The following is a 25,617-nucleotide window of genomic DNA, read 5'->3' on the forward strand; positions in this document are numbered from 1 at the left end:
AGTAGAGACGGGGTTTCACCGTGTTCGCCAGGATGGTCTCGATCTCCTGACCTCGTGATCCGCCCGTCTCGGCCTCCCAAAGTGCTGGGATTACAAGCTTGAGCCACCGCGCCCGGCCTCTAATTTTCTTAAAGGAAAATATTCTTAGTAAAACGCCTGGAAGATCTACGTACTTTGTATCTATCTATCACAATATTTAGTTCCTTCTTACTACCCCCCGAGTAACTGGCTCTGCTTTTATTATTTTTAATTTTCAGTCTTTTAGACCTTGTTTATCTGATGCCATTCCAGGATTACACGTAGTTGAAAAAAGAAAAACAAAATAAAACATAAAATCTCTTCATTTGTTTCGCTTTTGGTCAAAACATTAGCATTGCCAGTAATGTCCTAACAATCACATTGTCAAGGCAGGAAACTAAACACGTCTTTCAACAAAGAAATACCTCACATTCTGATAGGTAAGCCTTAAGGGGAGGATCTTTAATGGTCTATTGGCCTTTTCAATTTTTATAACAATCTACTCATTTGGTGGACATTTTTATGACAACCAAGACAGCATTCAAGACATCTGGAGTACGGAATGCTACAATTGTAAAAGTACTCAATTAAAATTCTTATTTATGTTTGTGTAAAATGTATGAAATATTCTGGGGAAACAGGTTGGGAAGATAACTATCTTCCCAAGCTCCTATTACAGTGATGACAAGTGTAACTTGGTACTGCAGTTCTACAAAAGCTTTGCTTCTCCACCACCTCTTACAAGCCCTGCATAAGGTGAGACAGAAAAAGGAGTCTCGTCACTCACTCTGGCTCTGTCACCTGGGTTTTTACAGCTCCACAATTCACTTGAAGTCATGTAAGTTCAGGTGAATCCAGAACCCAAGAAAAATTAATAGTCAAAGAGGAATCAGTGACATTTTCAACAAAATGTACACTCACAAAGCCTGTTGTGTTTGGGGGGAAATTATTGAGCTTGTTTTCGTTATTTGTTTCTGGTTTTGTGTCATTTTTAAGAGAGGGGGAAGGAAAACCCCATTCTCTGGAGAAATAAAGAAATTCTGGCCAGATGGGGTGGCTCATGCCTGTAATCCTAGCACTTTGGGAGGCCAAGGCAGGCAGATCACCTGAGATTAGGAGTTTGAGACCAGCCTGGCCAATACGGTGAAACCCCGTCTCTACTAAAAACACAAAAATTAGCCGGGCGTGGTGGTGTCCACCTGTAATCCCAGCTACTCGGAAGCCTGAGGCAGGAGAATCACTTGAACCCTGGAGGCGGACGTTGCAGTGAGCCAAGATCAGGCTATTGCAGTCCAGCCTGGGCAGCAAGAGTGAGACTCTGTCTCAAAAAAAAAAAAAAACAAACAAACAAGTAAAGCTCTATATCCTTGACCACACAGAAACTGGCTGGGCGCAGCGGCTCACACCTGTAATCCCAACACTTTGGGAAGCAGAGGCAGGCTGATTACAAGGTCAAGAGATCGAGACCATCCTGGCCAACATGGTGAAGCCCCGTCTCTACTAAAAATACAAAAATTTAGCTGGGCGTGGTGGTGTGCACCTGTAGTCCCAGCTACTCGGGAGGCTGAGGCAGGAGAATCACTTGAACCCAGGAGGCAGAGGCTGCAGCGAGCCGAGATTGTGCCACTGCACTCCAGTTTGGTGACAGAGTGAGACTCTGTCTCAAAAAAGAAAAAGAAAATTTGCAGTACTTACCATCTTTTTTCATTTAGTGCTCTCATGTAGATGTCTCCTCAGGTAGACATAGGGATAAGATACTAATCTAATACACAATGATATGGGGGCCAGTTAATCATTGCATTTTGTTTCAAAGAGTTGTGACTTCTTAGATAAAATATTCTATGTAAACACACAAAGTATGTGATTAACTTTGCTCGTTTTAGGGTCAAAGAGGAAAAAAATCACTTTATTTCTTTTTTAAGTCTTTGTTCCTTTCAAGCACATAAGAGATTGATGTACTTAGCAAGGTATGTTCATTTAAGTCCGGAAGATCTCAGAGGTGGCCCTGAATCCTATTATACAGATCCCAGTGCAACCATTATTCAGCAAAGCAGTATTGTCAAAAACATTTTTCAATTTATTATATCTAAACTTTAAAATGCTCTCATATTGATTTTAAGGCATTTCCTACTGCAACACAGAACAATAGATTTTCAATAGCTTCTGGTGAGAATTCATGACCAGTGTTTACATTTTTTCACTCAGACTTAGATCACCCTAATTTGCTTAGTCTAAGGTACCTAACATTATGAGATATTTTTACAGATCCCTTTATTTAGTCAACATATACTTACTGAACATTTACTGTGTGCCAAGTCCAGCGTGGAAAATACAGAAACACAGAGGCAAATGATTCTTTCCTGTGCTTTTATTTCTTTTTTCTTTCTTTTTTTTTTTTGAGACAGAGTCTCACTCTGTCACCCAGGCTGGAGTACAGTGGTGAGATCTTGGCTCACCTCCGCCCCCGAGTTGAAGTGATTCTTCTGCCTCAGACCCCTGAGTAGCTGGGATTACAGGCGCCCACCACCACAGCTGGCTAATTTTTGTATTTTTACTAGAGACGAGGTTTCACCATGTTGGTCAGGCTGGTCTCAAACTCCTGATCTTGTGATCTGCCCGCCTCTGCCTCCCAAAGTGCTGGCATTACAGGCGTGAGCCACCACACCCGGCCCTCTGTTTTATCTCTATCTTTCATGTTAAATGGTTTGTTCAGATATCTGTTATTTCTTAGCTGTCCATTAATATTTATTCATTTTTATTTTTATTTTTTAAAATTTATTTTCGAGATGGAGTTTCACTCTTGTTGCCCAGGCTGGAGTGCAATGGCACGATCTCGGCTCACTGCAACCTTGGCCTCCTAGGTTTAAGTGATTCTCCTGCCTCAGCCTCCAGAGTAGCTGGGATTACATGCGCCCACCACCACGCCTGGCTAATTTTTGTATTTTTAGTAGAGACAAGGTTTCACCATGTTGGCCAGACTGGTCTCAAACTCCTGACCTCAGGTGATCCACCCACCTCAGCCTCCCTAAGTTCTGGGATTACAGGCATGAGCCACTGTGGCCTGTCATCTGTTAAAATTTAACAGCGAGGAACCAAAGAGTTGATTGGAAGCTCTGAGCACATGTGTGGGTCTAGTCATCTGTAGGTTTCTCTGTGAATGATCTGGCTGGGCCATTTTATTGGAGAACTTGGGATTTTCCATATATTTACTTATTTCTCTTGGACTGGTCCATTCCAAAGACTCTTCCAGCCTCCTGCCTTGATAAAGAGTTGGTCTCCAGCATTCTGGGAACCAAGGGAAGAAGAGAAAAAAATCTCAGCCTCCTAAACAATTTAAAGAGCCTTACCAGTTATCTTAAATTGAGTTAATGCTATAGTTTCTTTTTTGAGGTCTAACAAATACACTATATTTTACATTATCAGAAGGTAATTTACATTAATTACTATGTTAATGAGTACATAAAACATTCATTTGCATAAAAAAGCTTAGCCTCCAATATGCATACATTCATTTAATCCTTCTAATTTTCTGTTTGGCATTCCTGCCCTCAACTGGGGCTGGTTTTTTTTTTTTTTTTTTGGAGACGGAGTCTCACTCTGTTGCCTGGGCTGGAGTGGAGTGCAGTGGCGCAATTTCGGCTGGCTGCAATCTCCACACTTCCCAGGTTCAAGCGATTTCTCCTACCTCAGCCTCCTGAGTAGCTGGGACTACAGGCGCCTGATACCATGCCTGGCCAATTTTTGTATTTTTAGTAGAGACAGGGTTTCATCATGTTGGCCAGGCTGGTCTTGAACACCTGGCCTCTTATGATCCTCCTGACTTGGCCTCCCAAAGTGCTGGAATTACAGGCATGAGCCACCGTGCTAGAAACTGGGGCTTGTTTATTCAGTTTAGAAATGCTGTATCTTTCCCCTCTCCAGAAAATAAGCCTTTAAATCCTCACTCTTCCACTGGGTGGGGACTGAGTATTCCCTATTCAAAGTGTGTTTTTGTTGGGGTTTGAAGAGAAGTGGGGAACTAAAGAATTAACAACTTAAACTGTTAACAGTCTTTTTTTTTGTTTTGTTTTAAGTTTATTTATTGCAGAACACCTCAGAGACTTTATTATTCCAGCATGTGTTGTGAATCTTCTAGATTTGGCAGGCCCTTATTTAACCATAGGGCCCTTTTCCTACAAGTGTGTCTGAGGAATTCATTTGAAAGAAATCCTGCGTTAGATGCTTACAATGGGTGAAGGTCTCTTGAAACTTTAGATAGCAAGAGGTGCCACCACTTGACTCCATGGCATGTCTTTGGAGGTTCCTGGGACAGTACTCAGGAGTTTGGGCACTGTCATCTTTATTCATCCAATTTTGTCCTGGGCAGGATCTTGCTGGTTGAAACAAAGTGATTTGGGGGTTCTTTCCTTCATGAAAGTAGCTGTTAAATAGTTCTGAAGGCTAGATCTTTACCTAGAAGTCTGTACGAGTTTCTATTCAATATCTATATATTCCTACTGTTTCTTTGTAAACAAACTATAGCAATTAGACAAAAATTGGGCAGTACGCCAAGTTCCAATTGGCGCGATTCTGTGAGTGGATATATGCATATATATGTATATGCATATATATATATAGAGAGAGAGAGAGTCATTCAATGTCTTTGGGTACCAAATAGCGTTAAGCTTTAACCTTCATATTTAAGAATATTACCATTTATATAATACCAAATGCCTTCATGGGACGACATGCACTGAAAGGGACAGATGGAATAAAGATTGCTGATTTACAAACAAAAATGAAACTTCTGAGTTTTCACGTAACAAAACTCTTCCAATCATATATAACTTTAATGGGATTTATTGTGCTTTTCTTTCTTTCTTTCTTTCTTTTTTTTTTTTTTTTAAGCTGAGGTCTTATTCTGTTGCTCAGGCTGGAGTACAGTGGTGTGAACACAGCTCACTGCACTGCAATCTCAACCTCCTGAGCTCAAGAGATCCTCCCACTCAGTCTCCAAGTAGCTGAGTCTACAAGCACGCAGCACACGCCAGGCTCATTTTTTAGTTTTTATAGAGACAGGGTCTCCTAGGCCCAAGCAGTCCTCGTGCCTTGACTTCCCAAAGTGCTGGGATTACAGGCATGAGCCACTGTATTTTTTGTCTTAATAGTCACTGTTAAAACAGTTATAAATTTCCAGGTTTTGTCACCTATCACTTCAGTGTGAGTAATTTTAAAAAAATCTCCCATTGATTAGTTTCACACTGTAGTCAAGAATCTAACCAAAGATAGAATTTGGTTAACTTCAAAGTAGGGACCAGATTTAGTAATAGAGAATAAAGCCCTTCTTTGTTACGTTACAGCCCACGAGTTAATCCAAAAAGGTCTGGTGGGCTTAGTTACAGATAGGAAAAGGAATTTAGCTAGATTTTTAAAAATATTTTTATGTAGGCAGGCCAGGTCATGTTTATCTAAGGATTCTCTAATTGGATGCCATAAAGTGACACACTTAATGTGAGCTGCAATGTAAGAATGAAATGACAAAATGAAGCAGAACAAGATAACTTAGAAGTGGGGAGAATAAAAATTAACTGAAGATAGTTAACCCCAAAACATTACTTATTTGAAATCAAGTCACATAATTGCACTTGGAACCTGGTATATTGCTCAATTTTTGTCTAATTGCTGTAGCTTGTTTACAGATAAACAGTCAGAATATGTTTGAACCCAGATAGTCATTTAATGAGTATAACAATGATAAGCAATTAAATTATTTGCAACTTTGAAAAGTTGGTTAGGCATAGTTGCCTTTTGAAAATCATTTTCCCTTGAAAACTCAATAATACTGTTTAAAAATACACAAGGCATTACATGTTTGCTTGCATTATAATCACAGTTTCATGTTCACACACCTTATCAAAAGTCCAACACCAACACTGTATCAACAGTGCAGTATGAGAGGAAATTTGGCAAACATTAGATGTATTCAATTGTTGCAGTGGTTTAAGTCAATTCACACAGAAATAGGAAGTAATTTTTTTGACATCTCCTTATCAATCAATTAGAGCTGAAACACAAAAAGAATCTAAGAAGTTTCAGGGCAGGGGTGGGCACGGTAGCTCACACCTGTAATCACAAGCTGGGAAGCCAAGATAGAAGGATTCCTTGATCCCAGGAGTTCAAGACCAGCCTGGGCAACATAGGGAGGCTCCCGTCTCCACATACACACAAAATTAGCCAGGCATGATGGCTCACACCTGTAGTTCTAGGTACTTGGGAGGCTTAGATGGGAGGACTGCTTGAACCTGGGAGGTCAAGGCTGGAGTGAGCCATGGTCATGCCATGCACTCCAGCCTGGGTAACAGAGCAAGACTCTATCTCAAAAAGAAAAAGAAATAAAAGGGAAGAAAAGAAAAGAAAGAAAAGAGGAAGGAAGGAAGGAAGGAAAGAAAGAAAGGAGGGAGGGAGGGAGGGAGGGAGGGAAAAAGTTGTGGCAAAGGAATAAAGTGTGTAATATTCTTGAGCTAGATATTACTCCAATGATTGGGAAGAGTAAGTAGTCAAATAATGAGACTGAATAAACATGTTGCCAAAATACATAACTGCAGTTTTTACTTCAGATCTGAGAACACTGGGGATCCCTCCCCCATAACATTTATTGTGAGAATATGTAATAGTGATACTACTGATTTTTCTTCACTTTATTTATTTATTTTTTTAGATGGAGTCTTGCTCTTGTCCCCCAGGCTGGAGTGCGGTGGCACGATCTCGGCTCACTGCAACCTCTGCCTCCTGGGTTCAAGCGATTCTCCTGCCTCAGCCTCCCAAGTAGCTGGGATGACACCTGCCACCACACCCGGCTGCCACCACACCCGGCTACTTTTTGTAGTTTTAGTAGAGACGGCGTTTCACCATGTTGGCCAGGCTGGTCTTGAACTCCTGACCTCAGGTTATCTGCCTGCCTTGGCCTCCCAAAGTGCTGGGATTACAGGTGTGAGCCACCGTATCCAGCCAGGTTTTCTTTTTCATCGCTTCCTATATTCCTTCTGATATATCACTTTCTTACACTACAGGATGCCCTGGACTGGCATGTTTCCCACTCCAGTCTTAGAATCAGCTGTTTCTCTAAGGAGCTCATTTTTTAAAAAATTGGACAATGGTATTAGAAACCAAGATCTAGGAAACCGTCGTTCTCAGCGAACTAACACAAGAACAGAAAACCAAACACTGCATGTTCTCACTCGTAAGTGGGAATTGAACAATGAGAACACATGGACACAGGAAGGGGAACATCACACACTGGGGCCTGTCAGGGGGTTGGGGGCTGGGGGAGGGAGAGCATTAGGAGAAATACCTAATGTTGATGACGGGTTGATGGGTGCAGCAAACCACCATGGCATGTGTATACCTATGTAACAAACCTGCACATTCTGCACATGTACACCAGAACTTAAAGTATAATTAAAAGTAATAATAAAAACGAGACCTAGGCCGGGCGTGGTGGCTGAAGCCTGTAATCCCAGTGCTTTGGGAGGCCAAGGAGGGTGGATCACTTGAGGTCAGGAGTTTGAGACCAGCCTGGCCAACATGGTGAAATCCCATCTCTACAAAAAATACAAAAATTAGCTGGGCATGGTGGTACGTGTCTGTAACCCCAACTACTCAGAAGGCTGAAGCAGGACAATCCCTTGAACCCGAGGTGGAGGTTGCTGTGAGCCAAGATTACGCTACTGCACTCCAGCCTGTGTGATAGTCTCAAAAAAAAGAAAAAAAAAAGAAAAAGAAACCAAGATGTAGGTTCTAGGTGTACTTGTTGCTGCGGAATAAAACCAAATTATAAATTTTTTTTTTAAGTGTTACACCAATTCTTGCTTTGCTTTCCTCTGACGACAAAATCTCCAGACTAGGACATGCAAGTTAACTGTATGCTGTTTTCAACCAAGGATGCTGACGGTGGTCTCGTGCATTATGTGGCCAGATTCGTGAATTGTGACTCCCTTTGTGCCAATCATATTTAAAAAATAAATCCCCCAGCTGGGCGCAGTGGCTCATGCCTGTAATCCTAGCACTTTTGGGAGGCTGAGGCGAGTGGATCACGAGGTCAGGAGTTCACAAGACCAGACTGGCCAATATGGTGAAACCCTGTCTCTACTAAAAATACAAAAATTAGCCAGGCGTGGTGGCGTACGCCTGTAATCTCAGCTACTCGGGAGGCTGAGGCAGGAGAATCACTTGAACCTGGGAGGCGGAGGTTGCAGTGAGCGCCACCGCACTCAAGCCTGGGTGACAGAGCGAGACTCCGTCTCAAAAAATAAATCCCTGTCTTAAGTACATACGGGTTCACTGTGGCTCTTCTACAAATGTGTGGAATTGATTTCTCACTAACTGCCCTGATCAGACCCTTTATTGCAGGTAAAGAAGAAAAGCACAACATACATCTTTTAGGCACTTTTTATTTTCAAAAAAAAAAAATGTCGTTAATATATAAACATCTCATTCTCTCAAAAAATTCTACAACTATACAGCTGTTTGCTCCATTATTTGCATAGGAAATGACCACAATACAAAAATAAGAGGGAAAAAGAAGCAAAACAGCAACCAATTTATGCTTTTCATGTAGGTGTGTTTCCACGTATAAACATTTTGAAGCCTCTTACAAAATTATTTACATCGTTTGTCATCTATTTACATGTTTTAAGAGCAACTTTTCTAACAAACAAAACTATAATTTATCAAGTTATGAAAATTGTCTTCTAAAAAAACTTACTATATTACCACAAAATAAATAAAGATAAACAATATTTTAAAAACAAAATTAAATTTTCATTTCAATTAAGACCCCTTTTGGCATTTTGCTTATTTATTCTGCCCTTTGGTTAACAGCATCAGCATCACATTACTATTTTATATTGCATATATGTAGCACTTGCTTCCTTAAGTTTTCAACATATCATTTATATTTAAAGGCAGACACTGAGTCAGTATTAAGAGATTAAACTGCACTGTAATTTAGATAAAATTACTGTGTCTCACTGTATATTACATGCAAAATCCACATAAATTGTCATTTAACCAACAGTACTGCAGGAGCGAACATCTCGATATATGAAAACTGCATCATCAATTCAACGTTTCGGTACATGAAACTGCATCGTAAATGCAACATTGTCATATGTGAAAACGACATCGTAAGTCCTTCTTTTTAAAAATGACATTGCGTTTAGCTTATTGTAAGAGGTTGAACTTTTGTATTTTGTAACTATCTTTAAGCTCTTCAGTTTATAATTCATATAAAACGCCTTTTGTATTTAAAATAATCCTATTTTAATCAGTGCATGAAATTTGCTTTTTTAAAGTTCATTTGAATGATTATTCCTTCCCTCTAAAGAAATGATTTTGGTAATGTTGAGAGGTATCTTACCACAAATTCTAACTGTAAGTGTATTTACGGTTATTTTCAAAAGAATTATGACTTTTCCCCAAAAGAATCCTAAAAAACTTGTAATAAACCTATAAAGCTGATTTGCATATTTACAAAATTTTGAATAGCAAATATAGGCAACTCATATATGTATATATTTTTAAAAAACCCACACATTTGTTCAATGGCTATTTGTGAATTGCCAGGTACACTGTATACCTCTAAGGAATTATCTACTATTGAAAAAAACTACTCAATGCCAAGTAAAATCTTGACATACAATCCATTCTTCTTCCGGTGCCTGCCAACTGATTTGTTTACTGAACACTGTCACATTAAATGACGGTGCCTAGGTAAAAATGCTGCACACACTCCCCTCCACCCCCACCCCTTACCCATGTTGAGATGTGGCTGCCTGTCATGAGATGAGATCTGCTTGAGTAAAGCCATATACATTACAGCAAGCATTCCAGATTCTTAAAATGACCAAACACTTTGGTATTAATACAATGTATTCCCTGTTTTCTCAAATATACAAAATATACATTTCCAGTTTTTGTTGTTTTCCTTTCTTTTTTTATATATATATATATATATATATATATAGGAACAGTTAGGTTTGTTGTTTGAAAGGGAGCCCGGGGACCTGGAACGGGTCGGGTGGCATGGGCAGCGCTCAGTTCTGGTGCCTCTTCATGTGCAGGGCCAGGTGGTCGGAGCGCGAGAAACTGCGGTTGCACACCCCGCACTGGAAGGGCTTGGCGCCTGTGTGCTTCCGGTAGTGGCGGGTCAGCTCATCCGATCGCGCGAACCTCCAGTCGCAGCCTTCCCAGGTGCACTTGTATGGCTTTTCACCTGTGACAACGAACAAAGGAGGTGAGGCGGCCTGCTTGTAATGCAAACATCCTAGATAACACTGGAGAAGGAATTTCAAAGAAAAAAAATCTTGGCCAAGCGAAGGAAGGAAAGCTCATGAATTCCATTATGAGTAAATACATATCAAAGCCACTCAGAGTAAGCTAGTTAAGAGTTATTTCTTATAACCTCCAAGTATTTTTTACCTTATAAAGAAAAAACCATTTTGTGTACCTTTGAACAACTGAAGAAAAGCAATTTTAGGCAAATGCGAAATGATTCAGTGCCCTTATTTTTATGTACTCCTACACACATAAATCCAGGAAATGACTAGATGAGCCTGAGTGGCTTTATCATTATTGTGCAAATACAGTTTCTATACCAACAAACCCAAATTAAATTATTATAGGACTAATGGCTGTAAGGTGGATGAGGGAGGAAAAAATTCGGAAGCTGTTGCACGAATCACCTATACAATGAATTTCATGTACCACAATTGCTTAACCAGAAACTGGTACTAGATGTTTCTAAATTAGCCAGGTTGAAGCTTGCAGCTCATAAATCAGTTCACTTGAACACATGGCCTCCAAAATGGACTATTAGGGCATTCACTCTTTGAGATTCACACACATCTTCACACCCTCTTTTTGCAGACTGAAGCAAAACACTCTGGTACTGATAACTTCACATTGGTAAAAAGGTTAGACCATGAAACAACTGTAACAACTGTGACATTTGTTGACTTGTATTTAGTTTTCCTTTGTCAAGTGTTGCGCCCAAAATTCATTCTATAAACAATTCTCACCAAGCATCTATTATAGGCCAGGAACTGTCCCAAATACTTGCGATACAACGGTTAACAAAATAAAAACGGCTGGCCTCATGGAGCTCACATGTGTAATATACCTCTGAAAGTCTGAAATTGTTCAACCTACCCATTCCATTCGTCCACAGTTCTCTTCCCTTGAGTAGTGAGTTGGTATGTTCCTCCCTCCCATCTTGTAATGTATATTATTCCTAATGCTCTCCAAAGTTTGCCAGCTGTTTAACTTTCAAAACTACTAAATATTCATAATGTAGTCTTAATTCACTGTTGGTGAATGAATCCTACTGGAGATCATGTATTCCAGTAGGAATAAATACCAAAACGTTCTTTCAGTGAGCATTAACTAGCAGTTCCTACATTTATGATTTTATGATTTTCTATGAATTTTATTTTTTTGATAAGAATTTGTGAGATCAATTTGTACATTAAAATATTATTGGCTTACTGCTGAGTTTTATACAGATACCTTTTTACCTCTTAAACTCCCTTACAAAAATGTTTTCTTCTGAGAGGGAGCAACCTCAGAGTTGCTTTGAACACTTGTTTAGTTCTGACGAAACAGAAACTGCACAACCTTTCTGCCTAATTTAGCAGTATCATGTTCAGGAAGTTGTAGGATTAACCAAGTCAGTCTAAACTTTAAAAGACCCTGTCCTCATCAACTGAGATTTCTACAATTTGTGGTTAATATTTTCATTGTCCTGATAACCACTCTGACTCTCAGACAAAATCCCATAGGGACAAAGAAGAAAGTGCCAAAACAGACCACATGAAAGTGGTCCCAATTTCCTTCCCTTCAGATTTCACCTGCATTTCCCATGGTATGGAACTGCTGTGCCATACTTCCTCTCTTCTCTCCTCTGCCTCTGACTCAGTTTTGGTTTTAATTCCCTTTCTGATTCCTATCAATCCACTTTAAAAACGCACATCTCAATTCTAGAATTTTTCCTCCCCTCATAGGAAACTGGAACCAGAAATTTAACCTAAGACATTCAAGCCTTTTATGAAACAAAGTATAGATCACGTTCTTGCACTTACAATCACATATTTGATATATAAAAATATTTTAACACCAGTAGTAAATATAGATATCACATTTATAGATGTAAATCATCACAAAAAATAATTTTGCACAGTACTATTAGTTTTTGTTCCCTGTGAAAAATAAACCACAGAAACAAACATATTGGTTAAATACTTTACTGTCATTTAATGGAAAGAAAAAGCTATTTCTGATGTCTGAGACAAGGAAAAAAATTCCTATAGTGCTCCCAATTTTAAAAGAAATCATTCTAGTCTTTTGAATTTAATAATTAAATAGCAGAACTGAATTTTCAGAGTTTATGTAAGAAACAAGGGACACTAGACTCTTTTTGTTCACTATTTTTATTGGCTATGAAGCAATAAACTGCACCAGTATTTTTTAAAGTTTACTTTACTGATTGCTTGAAATACGGTAGCCATTAAAGTTTCTAAAACATTTGGGGTTTTGCTCTCAATTTATGCACATCTATAGATTATTCAGCCAATAATACTACCAGTGTCTGGAATGTTAGTTACTGGGGCCAAGTCTTACCATAAAAGTAAGGACAACTATCCCCCACTTGGGGCAGTTTCTATGGGATTTGTTCAAGTGTCAACACCGTTCAAGTAAAACATCGTAGAGGAAGCTGGTACCCAATTTCTGGCCAAACAGCAGACTTGGGCCTTTCTTCCTCAGCCAGAAACACTATGCACAGTACTTCTGGGAAACCAAACTGACTTCCTTTAAGTTATATTTCAACAGGATAGAGCTTTCAAAAGTTTAATTGGATTTTTACAGAATCTCTTTCCAATACCACCAATTTAAAATATTTAGTTAAGCTCTTTCAACATCAACTGTATTTTTAAGTTCTCATGCTGTTAACGTGAAACTTTCCAAAGGCAAAAAGAAAAAAGTGACAAGTTTGTACAGCACAGAAAACAAGCTCCAACTTTATCTCAAAGTATGTGTTTTCTCATTCTGTTTTTAAATTACAGGAGTATTTTGCTAGAATCTCTAATCTTTGAAAACTATGTTCAAGTTAAACATACATACTATCCATGCTGATAAAGTCATTAACATACTTTACAAAAATGTTAAGCAGAAACATTACCAGTAAAAAGAAAAGGGAGCAGGCACCAGCAGCCATGGAGCACATACTCCAGAGCGAGGTGCTTCTCATTCTCTCGCTTCCTCACAATAACCCCGTGAGTTAGAAGCAAAACGATGAGCTCCACATTAAGAATCCCGGTCTGCCACTTTTCCTTAATGTCCCACTTAAATCTTCCATTAGCAAACACTAATACACTCTCTTTGAATGATTTAAGGAACACATACATATTGTTCAAATTTATTTCCATATTCTAAAGCCACTTGTGAAGGTCAGCCAAGGAATGGCTTAATGGAATCACAGCAGGCCTTGCACCCCAGATGATCTGAAACACAGGGCACAACTTGGCAGAGCCAGCCTCTGTGGGACCTGCGGGGTCCTGAGCACTGTTCAGTCAGGTATTGGCAATTCCCAGGTATCACCTAACACCTAACAATAGCTCCTTTCCCCCAGGGTAACTGAATTTCAGTGGGTTAGTGGAACATGTTTGTAAGCCATTTTAAAAATCCTCAGCAACAAACTGAAAATTGTCTTTTTTTTCCCCCCTCTGAACAGATTTTAAAATGACTTCTGAACCTATCACAATGGAATGGGAAGTTTCTCTGCTCTGCTGAACACATTCAATAGACTCATACCAAGGCCTTACCCTAAAATGTTCTACATAGATTCTTCTAACGAAAGAACAAAAATCACTGATGGAAATATTTATCTTAAAAGTTATTTTAGATAATTTTTTTTAAGTTTATTGTAGCAAATTTGCACATCGGTTTCCTTTCTGGTGACTAAAAGACAACTCAATCAATAAAAACTAAAATACCATGAGAATTAAAGTCACTGTTTATTAGTGAAGGTGTAACTTGTACTAAATGCCTTGCAAAACACAAATAAGACTTAGTTTCTGGCCTCAAAGAACTTAAAAATCTGTATCTTGTTCTGGGAACCTAAACAATGTAAACTTTTAAAGTAGAATAAATTATTTCAACCTAATCTAAACTCTTAGAACTTAAGAGTCCTTGAAGCTCAAAATGAGCTCTTATTTCAAGAGAAAAATATTTTCATGCAATTCAATAATAATTAGATTTTTCCCATCATTTGAGACTTATGAAATTTAGTCTCTGAAACAGGCTATTAGATTTGCTTCTAAAAACCAAAAGGGAAAAAAATAGGAAACACTTATTAAAGAAATTCATAGGAGAATGATTTAGATATCTAAGAAAAGAGATAAAGTAGGATGATTTTAGCTCACGAATTCATATTTTTATATCTATGCCGGTAATTTTCCATCCAAACACCTTCTATTAAAACTCATTGTCACAGATTTCCTATACTTGGAACAGAAGGTCCATATCAAAGATTAGTATGATTAGCATTTGTAAATGCATCTAATTATTTACCAGATAACACCATCAATATTGTGCCCATTCAACCTAGGGAAGCTGATTGACAAAAACGAAAAACAAACAAAAAAAAACAATGAAAGATAAATTCCTTTCCTTTTCTCCTCAATTCATGTTTATCACTTTCTTTAAAGTCCGATACCTCACTCCTTCTAGAAAGCCTCTGCCGATACCTCACTCCTTCTAGAAAGCCTCTGAACAGGCCAGGAGAAATCATTTCACTTTTCTGTATCCCCATCACTTAAATTTCTGTTGAGCTATCGATTTGCACCTGCACATATACTGCTTTAGGAAGGCTTCGAATACTTGTATTTTGCCTCCTTAACTAGCTTTTAAAAGTTCTTCAAGGGCAGAGACTATCTTCTATTCCTGCTGTAATGCCACACTTTCCCTAATGCATCTTGAAAACAACTCAGTTATTCTGATTAATGAAAAGGAGGGAAGGCATAAAAGGTTCTTTTCAGGCTGTCAGCTTTTTCTTCTTCTGTGGACCCTCCTGCAGCAGGGCTTTGCCTGGCTTTGCCCTGCCTAGGACCACTGAGGGTAATCAGATAATATGCTTTTAGGTGAGAACCATGTTTTGAGCCTCTTCCGGAGAAAATAATCAGAATCAGTTATTGTCCATTCTGAAGTTATACAGGGATAAATAAACTCTGTATAAACAAATTTTCCTACGTAGAACTGGACTGGACTTCAGGAAAGCCAAGGCATACTAGAGCCCTAGTGCTGGTCAAAGGCAGTGAGGGGACTTCTCCCAGGGTCAGAAAGCACTGATCTGCCAAACCCAAAGAGGGAATAGGTGGGAACACGATGTCAGGGGTTACACTTACAGTCTACATCCTAGCAGATGTCTGGAATCTCTGGACTCCTGAACCACTGCTACTTCTCCTCAGGGTTCCCAGTAAACATTATGAAGACTATCCCCTGTCACTAATAGAGTTAATGAAATGAAATACCAATTCTTCAAGTCTCCTGACAACGAGACAACACTCGGATTCACTTTCTTACTATGGGAGTTCACACTGACATTAAAAAGTGTCGAAGAATTTCACCTTTTTTTGGGAAGCAAAACAGAAAAATCCTCTATTTTCATTTTTTCCCAGTATGGAATGAGTACTAGATAACCTTCCCTTTAATTTGCACTTCACATGGTGACCCTGACTAGTAGGTCTCCTCCCAACTCGTAAAGGTTTACCTTTTCATAAAGTAGCCAAAAATAAATTTCTTCTTCTGTATAGGTATTTTTTGGTAAAAGTTACCTACTGTGTCCTTCTAAAACTGTAACTTATCCTTAGTAAGAGCTGTTGTTTGAGATCTTTGAATATAAATAATACTGGCTAACAGACTGGGAACGCTGCTACGGAGGACTTTTACTAAAGTAGGACATTATTTCTAATCTTTCACCAGAAATGATGTAGGTCATCAAGTAAACAGCTACTACATTCTATAGGACCAAAAATATCTGCCAAATTCTTGGGTGACTGTATTATTATTTTTTAAAAACATTACTCTCTGCTTTCAAGACTAATTACTTCTATCTCCACTCCAGCAATTCTATTTAGTCTATTTATGAACGATCTTCTCCCACTAGGTTAAGAATAAAAGGGCAAGAAGAGATTATTCGTATTTGGATTCTCCACAAAACCAGTAAAAAATATTTGCTGAATCAAATTATACTTCTTAACCTTTGATAAGCTTTATCATCTCTAAACAATGTTTAATCAATTTCCTATGTAAATGTTTTTCAGATGAAAGAACAAGTCCTAAAAGCAAAGTTTAATCTTCCCAGTGAGTCATTAAAAAGAAATTGCTTCTAAGAGCTTTCATGCTCATAAATACCTTTCCTGGGGTCTGAACCAGCAAGTCTCTTAAGCTACTACTTAAAAAAAAAAAAAAAAAAAAAATTCTGTTTGAAATTATCAATACAGAAAATAAATTTCAAAGCTGCAAATGAAAAAATTGAAAAGAATGAAAAGAATGTTTAATAAAATCTAATCTAACACAAATGTGATACTTCCTCTGAAATAGGTTTCAAATAGAGACTCAAAAAACCATTGAGTCCTAAATCTCTTCCTGAAAAAAGTTTTTGCCTGGGTTACCTCTACCAATAAAACAGGTTACACATGTAACCACTATTAATATATTTCTCAATTCACATTGGAAGATCTCCATCCATTAAGGCCCAAAGTGAAAACCTTTGTATACAGTTTTCCTAAAAAGCCTTTAACCCTGTTCCCACAGTTCCACACACACATAGAAAAGAGTAACTAATGTTCAGAACATTGAATGTTCCTTTTAGTAAGTACCTACAATGAAAATATCTTTATTGTCAATATTATCGATTATTATTATTTTATTTTTTTGAGACAGAGTCTCGCTCTGTTGTCCAGGCTGGAGTGTAGTGACATGATCTCAGCTCATCGCAACCTCCACCTCCTGGGTTCGAACGAGTCTACTGCATCAGCCTCCCAAGTAGCTGGGACTATAGGCATGAGACACCATGCCCAGCTAATTTTTGTATTTTTAGTTGAGACAGGGTTTCACTATGTTAGTCAGGCTGGTTTCGAACCCCTGAACTCAGGTGATCCACCTGCCTCTGCCTCCCAAAGAGCTAGGATTACAGGTGTGAGCCACCAGGCCCAGCCAAATATTATTGAGATTTTAAAATCAAAAGCTATACTTAATATATTCCATGAAAAATGACTTTGGAGCAAAGACCTAAAAAGGAAATTTTTTTTTTTTTTTTGAAATGGAGTCTCACTCTGTAGCCCAGGCTGGAGTGCAGTGGCATGATCTCAGCTCACCGCAACCTCTACCTCCTGGGTTCAAGTGAGTATCTTGCCTCAGCCTCCTGAGTAACTGGGACTACAGGCATGTGCCACCACACCTGGCTAATTTTTGTATTTTTAGTGGAGATGGGGTTTCACCATGTTGGCCAGGCTGGTCTCGAACCCCCCCTGAATTCAGGTGATCCACCTGCCTCGGCCTCCCAAGTACTAGAATTACAGGTGTGAGCCACTGCGCCAGGCCCTAGAAGAGAAATTCATACCTAAGGATTTTTTAGTACCCAAACTGAAACTCAATATATTCAGCAGCAAATCTCAAGTAGAGATTTATATAAAGTATACCTAATAACATCTTACTACACACGTCAGTAAGCAATAAAGCCTTCTGCAAAAGACAGTAAGGCAGAAAATGGGAATGTAACCCCTTTACAAACCGGGCTTCCACTAAAAAGTCTTTCCAGGACTTAATGTGGAACTCTTTCCTAAACAGAGAATCTTGAACACAGTGCTTTAAGAGTCCATTTTGTGCGCCAGGCACAGTGGCTCACGCCTGTAATTCCAGCACTTTGGGAGGCTGAGGCGGGTGGATCACCTAGCTCAGGAGTTCAAGACCAGCCTGGCCAACATGGTGAAACCCCGTCTGTACTAAAAATACAAAAATTAGCCAGGCGTGGTGGCAGGCACCTGTAATCCCAGCTACTCGGGAGGCTGAGGCAGGAGAATCGCCTGAACCCAGGAGGTGGAGGCTGCAGTGAGCCGAGATCACACCATTGCACTCCAGCCTGGGGACAAGAGCGAGACTTCATCTCACAAAAAAAAAAGAGTCCATTTTGTGTTCCTATGTTATTTGTACAATGTTTCCATTTTCTCTTATGGGCATGTTTCAAATTGTCCTTTTCCACTGTCAATCTCTAGTAAACCACTCTGGGATCACTTAGTATACACAGAATAGGCAGCACATGGAGTCTGGGTCTGAGGAATACTTGAGCCAAGTGTGTGCGTTGTTCAAAGACTTTCTTTGTACAAATGCTAATTTCCTGCCCTGTTCCAGATAGCTGAAACTGGGGGGAAAAAAAATCTAGAAACGTTACCGTACCCTGATTTCCCAACAGCTTTAGCATATTCTCTAAGGTTAAGTGCATATCCATGCACATAAAGAAAACTGCTAGGACTTCAAACATTCTGTGTTGAGTTCGTGGCTTACTTTTTCAGAATGTTTTCTCCAGAAAGAACTTTTTAAATTTCTACAAATTTTTGTTTGAGGATACAGTCAATATTTTTTCCTACTGATTTTAACTTCTTTCGGCCTCAAACCTTTGCAAACTTGACATTATTTTAAATATTCATTATGATATTAAAGAAAAAAGTAAGGTATGTCACCATGTAATACTGGTTGCAATAGACAGTGCATCAGTCATGTTGATTTATAAAGACAAAACAGTATGTGACTCTTAGGTACTTGGGAACAACTTTAGAGTGATGGCAATGTGTTCCGCCCCTTGTAGACATCATGAAGCATATAAACTTCAGTAGAAAGTTCATTTAAATGCTGTTAAAAGTACAAGTATTTTGAATTGGAAATATACCACTCATTGACACTGTTGCCTAGCAGCAGTCATAATTATTTCTCACCAAAGGCATAAATGTATACACATACATATTACAAATAACACATGCAAACATCCACATCTATAAGGGGTGCTTCTACAGGCCTTATGCTATATTATGTATGTACAGATGTAAATAAATATAATTATTCTCTAGAATAGAAGCAAATTATGTTTCCAGTATTGTCTAATCACACAAAGAAGACAGAACTTTGTATTATTTATATGCGATGTCCTGATAAAGAAATCAAAGTATATGAACTTAGAAGACTTGAATGCTATACTTCTGGTTTAAGAAACTGATATATCATCTACTCTGTCATCTCAGATTACTTAAAAAGTTCTGTTTTGTTAAGACTATTATTTGCTTAGGTTCAATTTGCAACCCAAGTTAAAGAAGCATTTACAATCTAAAAATCCAGAAGAAGTAATTAAACTCAGATGTAGGCTGTTTTCATTGCTTAAATTATTTTTAAAACATAAGGTAACTTGACATTTTAAAGCAATTACAATTATTTTCCAAAGAAATGCTAGGGTGCTTCACATTCTGCCTGTAAAACGGCAATCATTTAAAGAGTATTTTATGTCATCAAATACAACTGTTGTGTGGTTTTTAAAGTCCTCTGATAAATGGTCCAAGAGGGAGGAGGAGGACAGAAAGAAAACCCAAAAAAGCTATTATATAAGAGAAGGAATTTAGAAAAACTGTTCTAACTGTTCCACCTGGGCCTTAAAGGGAAGAAAAAAAAGAAAAAACACCTTTGCTGGCTTCAGATACATTAATTTAAAAACAACAGGCGGGCATGGGTGGGGAGGATGCAATGAGAGAACAGGTAATTTTAAAAGGCATTGTCTAGAAACTAGAAATGAGGAGAAAACAACCTCAATGCTCTATGATTACCCAAGAACAGGTTTAGCCAGATGAACAAGTCTGCTACAAACCCTCCCCAAGGCATTTGAAAGACTATCAAACAAAACTTTATTAAACTGGATTACATGTTCTCATTCATTAGATGTTGAAGGCCACAATGTTTATGGTCAGGTGAAAAAGCTGATGCAAGGGACCCAAACCAGGCCTTCTTTTTGGTCTGTTTTTATTAGTACAAGCACTGTTAAGACAACCCACGATTAAATGTATCTGCCAGCAGGTCAAGTTCCTGAATCGCAGGTATAAGCATTCAGGGCACTAAACCCTGACAGGGGGTGAAAGGCTATTCAGATATGGGTTTGACTACATCCCTGCAATAAGTAGTTGATTACATCGTTATATGCAATTGTGCTCTTTTATGAGGAGACTTTAACCCCATGAAAATGTGTTCCCTCCTATCTCTCATTTCAAGGACTTCCAAGAGAAGAAAACAACAGCTCAAATGTCTTCATATTTCCCTTTATATTCTGTAAAAGGACATTTTGGGGTATTACTATATGGAATATTTTACTGGCACTTGTCATTTGTATCTTGAAAACTTTAAGTTGGAGTTTTTATAACATGCTTAATTCATTTGTGTTTAACTATAAAAATTTCTACCTTGGGCTGCTTGTGAAGGATCCTTCCTCTTATGTAATCAGTTTGTCTCTATGCAAAAACCTCAGGCCAAAACAGCCTGCTCATTTCATAGATAAATACAAAAGATGTCTTTTCCTTAAAAGCAGTTTCTCAGAAAGCCTGGAATCTACTACACTGTCATCAGATTTTAATAAGTAGTGTTTATCACTGGGATATCAAGCAATGCTTCCTAACATGCATACAAAATGTCTGCAACCATATTCCTCTTAGGGCTCTATCTCAGCACTGACCTTTGTTCAAAGGCTTTTACTTTTTAATGCAGCAGTTAGAGATAACTACTTCATTTATCAAAACTCAATTTCCATAGTAACATCTAGCCTGGGGAGATTCAAGTCCTCACACTAATCCAACAACCCATTCAAAGGAACTGTTGAATACTTTGGTTTCCATAGCAATGATGGAATAATACATTTTGCTAGGTCATTGCTTTTATTAGCAAACTTATTCTTTGAACTTTAGGTAAGGCTGTATTTATTGAGGGAAAAAAACAATCACTTTATGTAAGTTCTTTCCTTTAGGGCTGCTCTTTCAAGAAAATTGCAATTAGTAACCATCTATATATTTGAAAATATTTGGAGTATTTGGGGGCCTTTAAGGTATGCCACCTGGTTTCATCTTAAAATGGCTTCTGATATAATTTTAAAATTTTAAAGTTCTTAAAAGTGCTGATTGGGCGCAGTGGCTTCCACCTGTAATTCCAGCACTTTGGGAGGCCAAGGCAGAGGTCAGGAGTTTGAGACCAGCCTGGCCAACATGGTGAAACCCCATCTCTACTAGAAATACAAAAATCAGCTGGGCGTGGTGGGGGGGGCCTGTAATCCCAGCTACTCAGGAGGCTGAGGCAGGAGAATCGCTTGAACGTGGGAGGCAGGGGTTGCAGTGAGCTGAGATCACAACACTGCACTACAGCCTGGCGACAGAGCAACACTCAGTGTCAAAAAAAAGTGACTGCAAATACAAAAGTAGAGTGGCTAAATTTAAAAGCACAAGTAAACAACAATGAAATGTAAGCTAGAATAAAGATGAAGTCTCTCATACATACCAAGTTTGGGCTGGGGCTTCTAAACCATTTCTGACCACCTGATTTTAACACTGCAATTTCAGCCCTACCTTTCATCAAGCACAGAAAACATACTAAACACAGATATTTTAACCTATAGGTGAAACTAAAGATAATGTTTTCACCAATTATGCTGTACACGCTCAATGGGAAAGTTTTTAAGAGTTTAAAATGGCTTTCTCAGAGCAAAATTATGTGCTATGGAAGAAAATGAGTTTTTTTTTTTCTTCAAAACACTGCCATTACAAGTTTTAAAATCCATTAGTAAACATCGTTGTTTACGTTTTTGGGTAATCAATTCTATGAGCGGTGACAGGGCAAGAAGGCCTTAGTGAGGGAACATCACCGGCCTTCCTGGAACCAGATTTCTCATGGAACTGAATTCTGAGCCAAGCCCGTGCTGAAAAGGTAGGCTATTTATTTAAAAAAAAAAAAAAAAAAAAAAAGTTGACAGAAGAAGAGATCAAACACGTGTTAGCTTTTAAAAGGATGAATACCACTTACACTATTTACACAACTCACAGAATTAACAAGAAAATTACATACCAGTGTGAGTCCTCAGGTGAGCTTTTAAATGAGAAGACTTTGTATAAACTTTTGTGCAACCTAAAATAAAGGAGAACAGCACGTCACTTTGGAGGTCCTTTTGAAATCTTTACATTTGATGATTCAGTGTTTAAAATCTGGCTTTAAAGAAGAAATCTCTCATGCTAGATGAGATTATCTGAAGCTTCAGATTTAAAAGTTTTTTAAAGAGTCCTCCCCCATTACCCTGTTAAAGGCATAAAGTGATTTGTTTTCTGTATCACTTTAACAGGAAAGAATGCAGATAATCAAGCCAAACTACAAATGGAAAATTTGTGTTTATATTCCAGTAGGTGCTGCACTTCCGTAATTTAAGAGTTACTATATGTTTTTTGGAAAATTTTAATGGCTCTAGAGCTGACAATGCTAAGCCATTATCCAAGATGACTGTAATTTTCTGTACTCCCACATTTGTTTTTTCATTTAGCACGTCATGCCATATCATGTATCAAAGTCAATAAATTTTGTCATGTATTAATCATAAACTAGCTTTCCCAGTAACTTGTAGATATATTCCATGTATTGTCTTCAATTTACACTTTGGGCCACGTATCTCATTCAAAACTGAGCATATGCTCACATGCCATCAAAACCATTCTTAAATCTATCCTGTAGACAGTCTTGTACCTACCATCACGCTAGATGCCTACAACCTCCACTTCACTACCAAACCTTATTTTCCCCTACCCTACTTTAATCTCTTTCTGGCGCACTTAATTTAGAATTAAAAACTGCAATTTATTCAATTGCCATTTTAAAGTCTCACTCACACTCTCTCACACACACACACACACACACACACACAACCTATTGATGCTTCAACCAGGTAAGAGCACATACCAGGGTAATCGCAGTAGTGGATGCGTCGCTTCTCCAAATCGGGATTACTCCTTCTATTGTATCTGACAGGTTGGATGTTTTGTGAGTTAACTGGCAGGGTGGTGGGTAAATTTGGATTGTGAATTGCCAGTTTAGAAGCAATTGTAGCAGCATAGGATGGAGGTGGGGTTAAATTCTGGAGCATCTCTGCTTGTCTATCTGGACTTCCAGGCTCTGAGCTTGGTGGTGACGGGGGAAAATAAGTGGCCTGTTGTGGAAGAAACTGACTTGGCATTGTGTATGTGCAAGGGGGCATGCCCTGGAATTGTTTCACTGCAGTCTGCGGAACAGCAGAGGTGTGTGTGTTAAGGCCTGCCATGGCAGCTGACATAGAAACATTAAGAGTGTCCATTGCTGCTGTCTGGTTTGTAGAACTGGGCATATCTAGATCCGGTGTATTCAGTAGCTGGTACAGGTGGCCCTGCTGGGGAGGGACAGAAAGATGAAGATCTGGTGTAGGAAGTTCTTGTTTGATGAAAATATTGTTCACCTCTGGAGCTGCGGTCTGGTGTGAGCTGAATATACTGGTGAACTCAGGGAGGGCCTGGGTCGGGGCCGGAGGAGGGGCAGTCGTTTCACTCTGGTGGCTGAAAATGGCAACAGGTTCTGTCTTGATGTGTGTTACGCACGGTCTCTGGGATTTGTAGAGGCCAGTTCTCAGGTGAGTGATGTCAGGGAGGAAGACGTTCATGTTGATACTGTAAGGTAACCCTTCAGTGTCAGTGAAGAACTGGTCTACGACTGAGGCACTGTCTCGTCTATACTTTTTATGCTCTGGAATTATAGGAACTGGAGGAAGCTGAGGTGTCAGATACTTCTCCATTTCACATCTTGTCTAAAAAAGAAGAGATACAAACATGCATAATCCACCTGATTCACCACCTCGGGAAGGACAAACAATCGGCGCCTACTAAAAATTCCCCCAATCCCTGTATAAGGTACTCGGGCAAACTCCTCAGTGTTGCTTATAAACATATCAGGCTTATTTTGTCGATTGTGTAATAATTGGTTGACCAAAACCTTATGAAACTGTGTAACTGGTAAAACTGCTCCCCCAATCACCCCCAAAAGTGAAAGACGCAAATCAAGAAAAAAAAAGAAAGCAAACTGAAAACATTCCTTTCTGATGCAATAACAAGGTATCACCCCTGTACAAGCAGGATTCCCTGCCCCATTACACAGTTAAATTTGCAATTAGAGTACACTATTGAAATGTTGCCAAACTACCTCAATTCTGTTTAAGTCATAAACATTAAAAAGCGTGTTTTTTGTTTTGTTTTGTTTTTTTACAGAAAAAACTATGCAAACCTTTAAAATATTGCAAAGGTTTCTTTGGCTAGACACTTCAAAAGTAATATAAAAATTATTCTTTGGCTACTTCTGTGTCTTTTCTTGTTTACAGTTCAATGAGAAATACAATGTTCTAAGCAAAACCTTGTATCCACTGAAACAAAACAATTTCACATTCAATATTTGACCTAAATGTTGATTTTAATCAGCAGATCCTGTAATTGGTTAATATGATAATGAAATGTTCCTATTCATACCCCTATCTAAAACAGATCTTTAATTACCTAGGGGAAAATCACTCCCTTGCTAGAGTGCTGCTAAGGAGCCCGTGGGTGGGGAGGCTGCTGTATCCCTAGCACAGTCATCAGCAAAACATTTATCATGTCCTCCTCAGTGGGCCAATGCTACATTCCCCCCTACTCTGTAAAAAGCTCAGTCATCCCTTATCTTCTTGTGCCTCCAGAGCAGAAAATTGACAAACTGAAATAACCAAATACTTTTCAAACGATGATCTCTTTTCTAGGCTTTTAAATCAGCTTGTAACAAGTCGCCTCAAGCTTTTTCCAGCTATCTTCTCTCCTAGTATAACTTAACCCTACATTTTTTAACACTGAAAAAGGAAATTTCGAAAGATAAGAAAACCAACTAGATGGAATGGCGCATAGAACTATTAGCTTGGCACCTTAATCGGTAAATAAGACAGTCATTTTCTGCTACTACTTCATTTCAAATGCGTTTCATCTCGGACCTTGGTGTGGATCCGGACGGGGTTTCCCGGATAGACACGATTTAAAAATAAAAATTAACGCTCACGTCATGTGAGTCACATCTCTGACAAATGCCACTGCCCTCTCACAGCAGGACCCTGACAGACCCCACGGAGTAGGCGCTGGGTAGCAAATATGCGATACGCCAAAGGGCTACTAAATGAAGTGTCTTGAAATAAACTGAACTAAACCCTTTCGTGCACTGCGCTCCCGCGGCGGTTAGTGGTTTCTGATTTTAGCTCTTCCAGCTGTTTGCATGTGGGTATGTTTCCAATTTTTTTTTCCTTGGGACAGGCTAAAAGTCCCGGGAAGTTTTTTTCTGGGCTATATGACTCCCTGCGTGGGCGAAAGAAACAGGCGGTTGCTCTAATTCGGCTGCTGGGCAAGTGTAAAAGCCAACTGCCAGCTTTCAACGCGGCTCCAGGAGGAAATTTACGCGCACACGAAGAAA

The 25,617-nt window shown here is 38.9% G+C and overlaps 1 protein-coding gene across 1 annotated transcript in view; it reads right to left on the reverse strand.

Moving 5' to 3' along the window:
* Nucleotides 1-8,431: 8,431 nt before the first annotated feature.
* KLF5 (Kruppel-like factor 5 (intestinal)) overlaps nucleotides 8,432-25,617 on the reverse strand; it is a 22,417-nt gene continuing 5,231 nt past the window's right edge. The window contains exons 2-4 of the mRNA XM_011972017.1: nucleotides 23,071-23,944; nucleotides 22,192-22,251; nucleotides 8,432-10,270 (exon numbers count right to left, since the gene is read on the reverse strand). Of these exons, the coding sequence (XP_011827407.1) occupies nucleotides 10,092-10,270; nucleotides 22,192-22,251; nucleotides 23,071-23,932 (1,101 nt within the window). The 5' untranslated portion in view covers nucleotides 23,933-23,944 and the 3' untranslated portion in view covers nucleotides 8,432-10,091. The remainder of the gene's footprint in view (nucleotides 10,271-22,191; nucleotides 22,252-23,070; nucleotides 23,945-25,617) is intronic.

The sequence above is a fragment of the Mandrillus leucophaeus genome, unplaced genomic scaffold, assembly GCF_000951045.1.
Source record: "Mandrillus leucophaeus isolate KB7577 unplaced genomic scaffold, Mleu.le_1.0 Scaffold126, whole genome shotgun sequence".
Classification (NCBI taxonomy): domain Eukaryota; kingdom Metazoa; phylum Chordata; class Mammalia; order Primates; family Cercopithecidae; genus Mandrillus; species Mandrillus leucophaeus.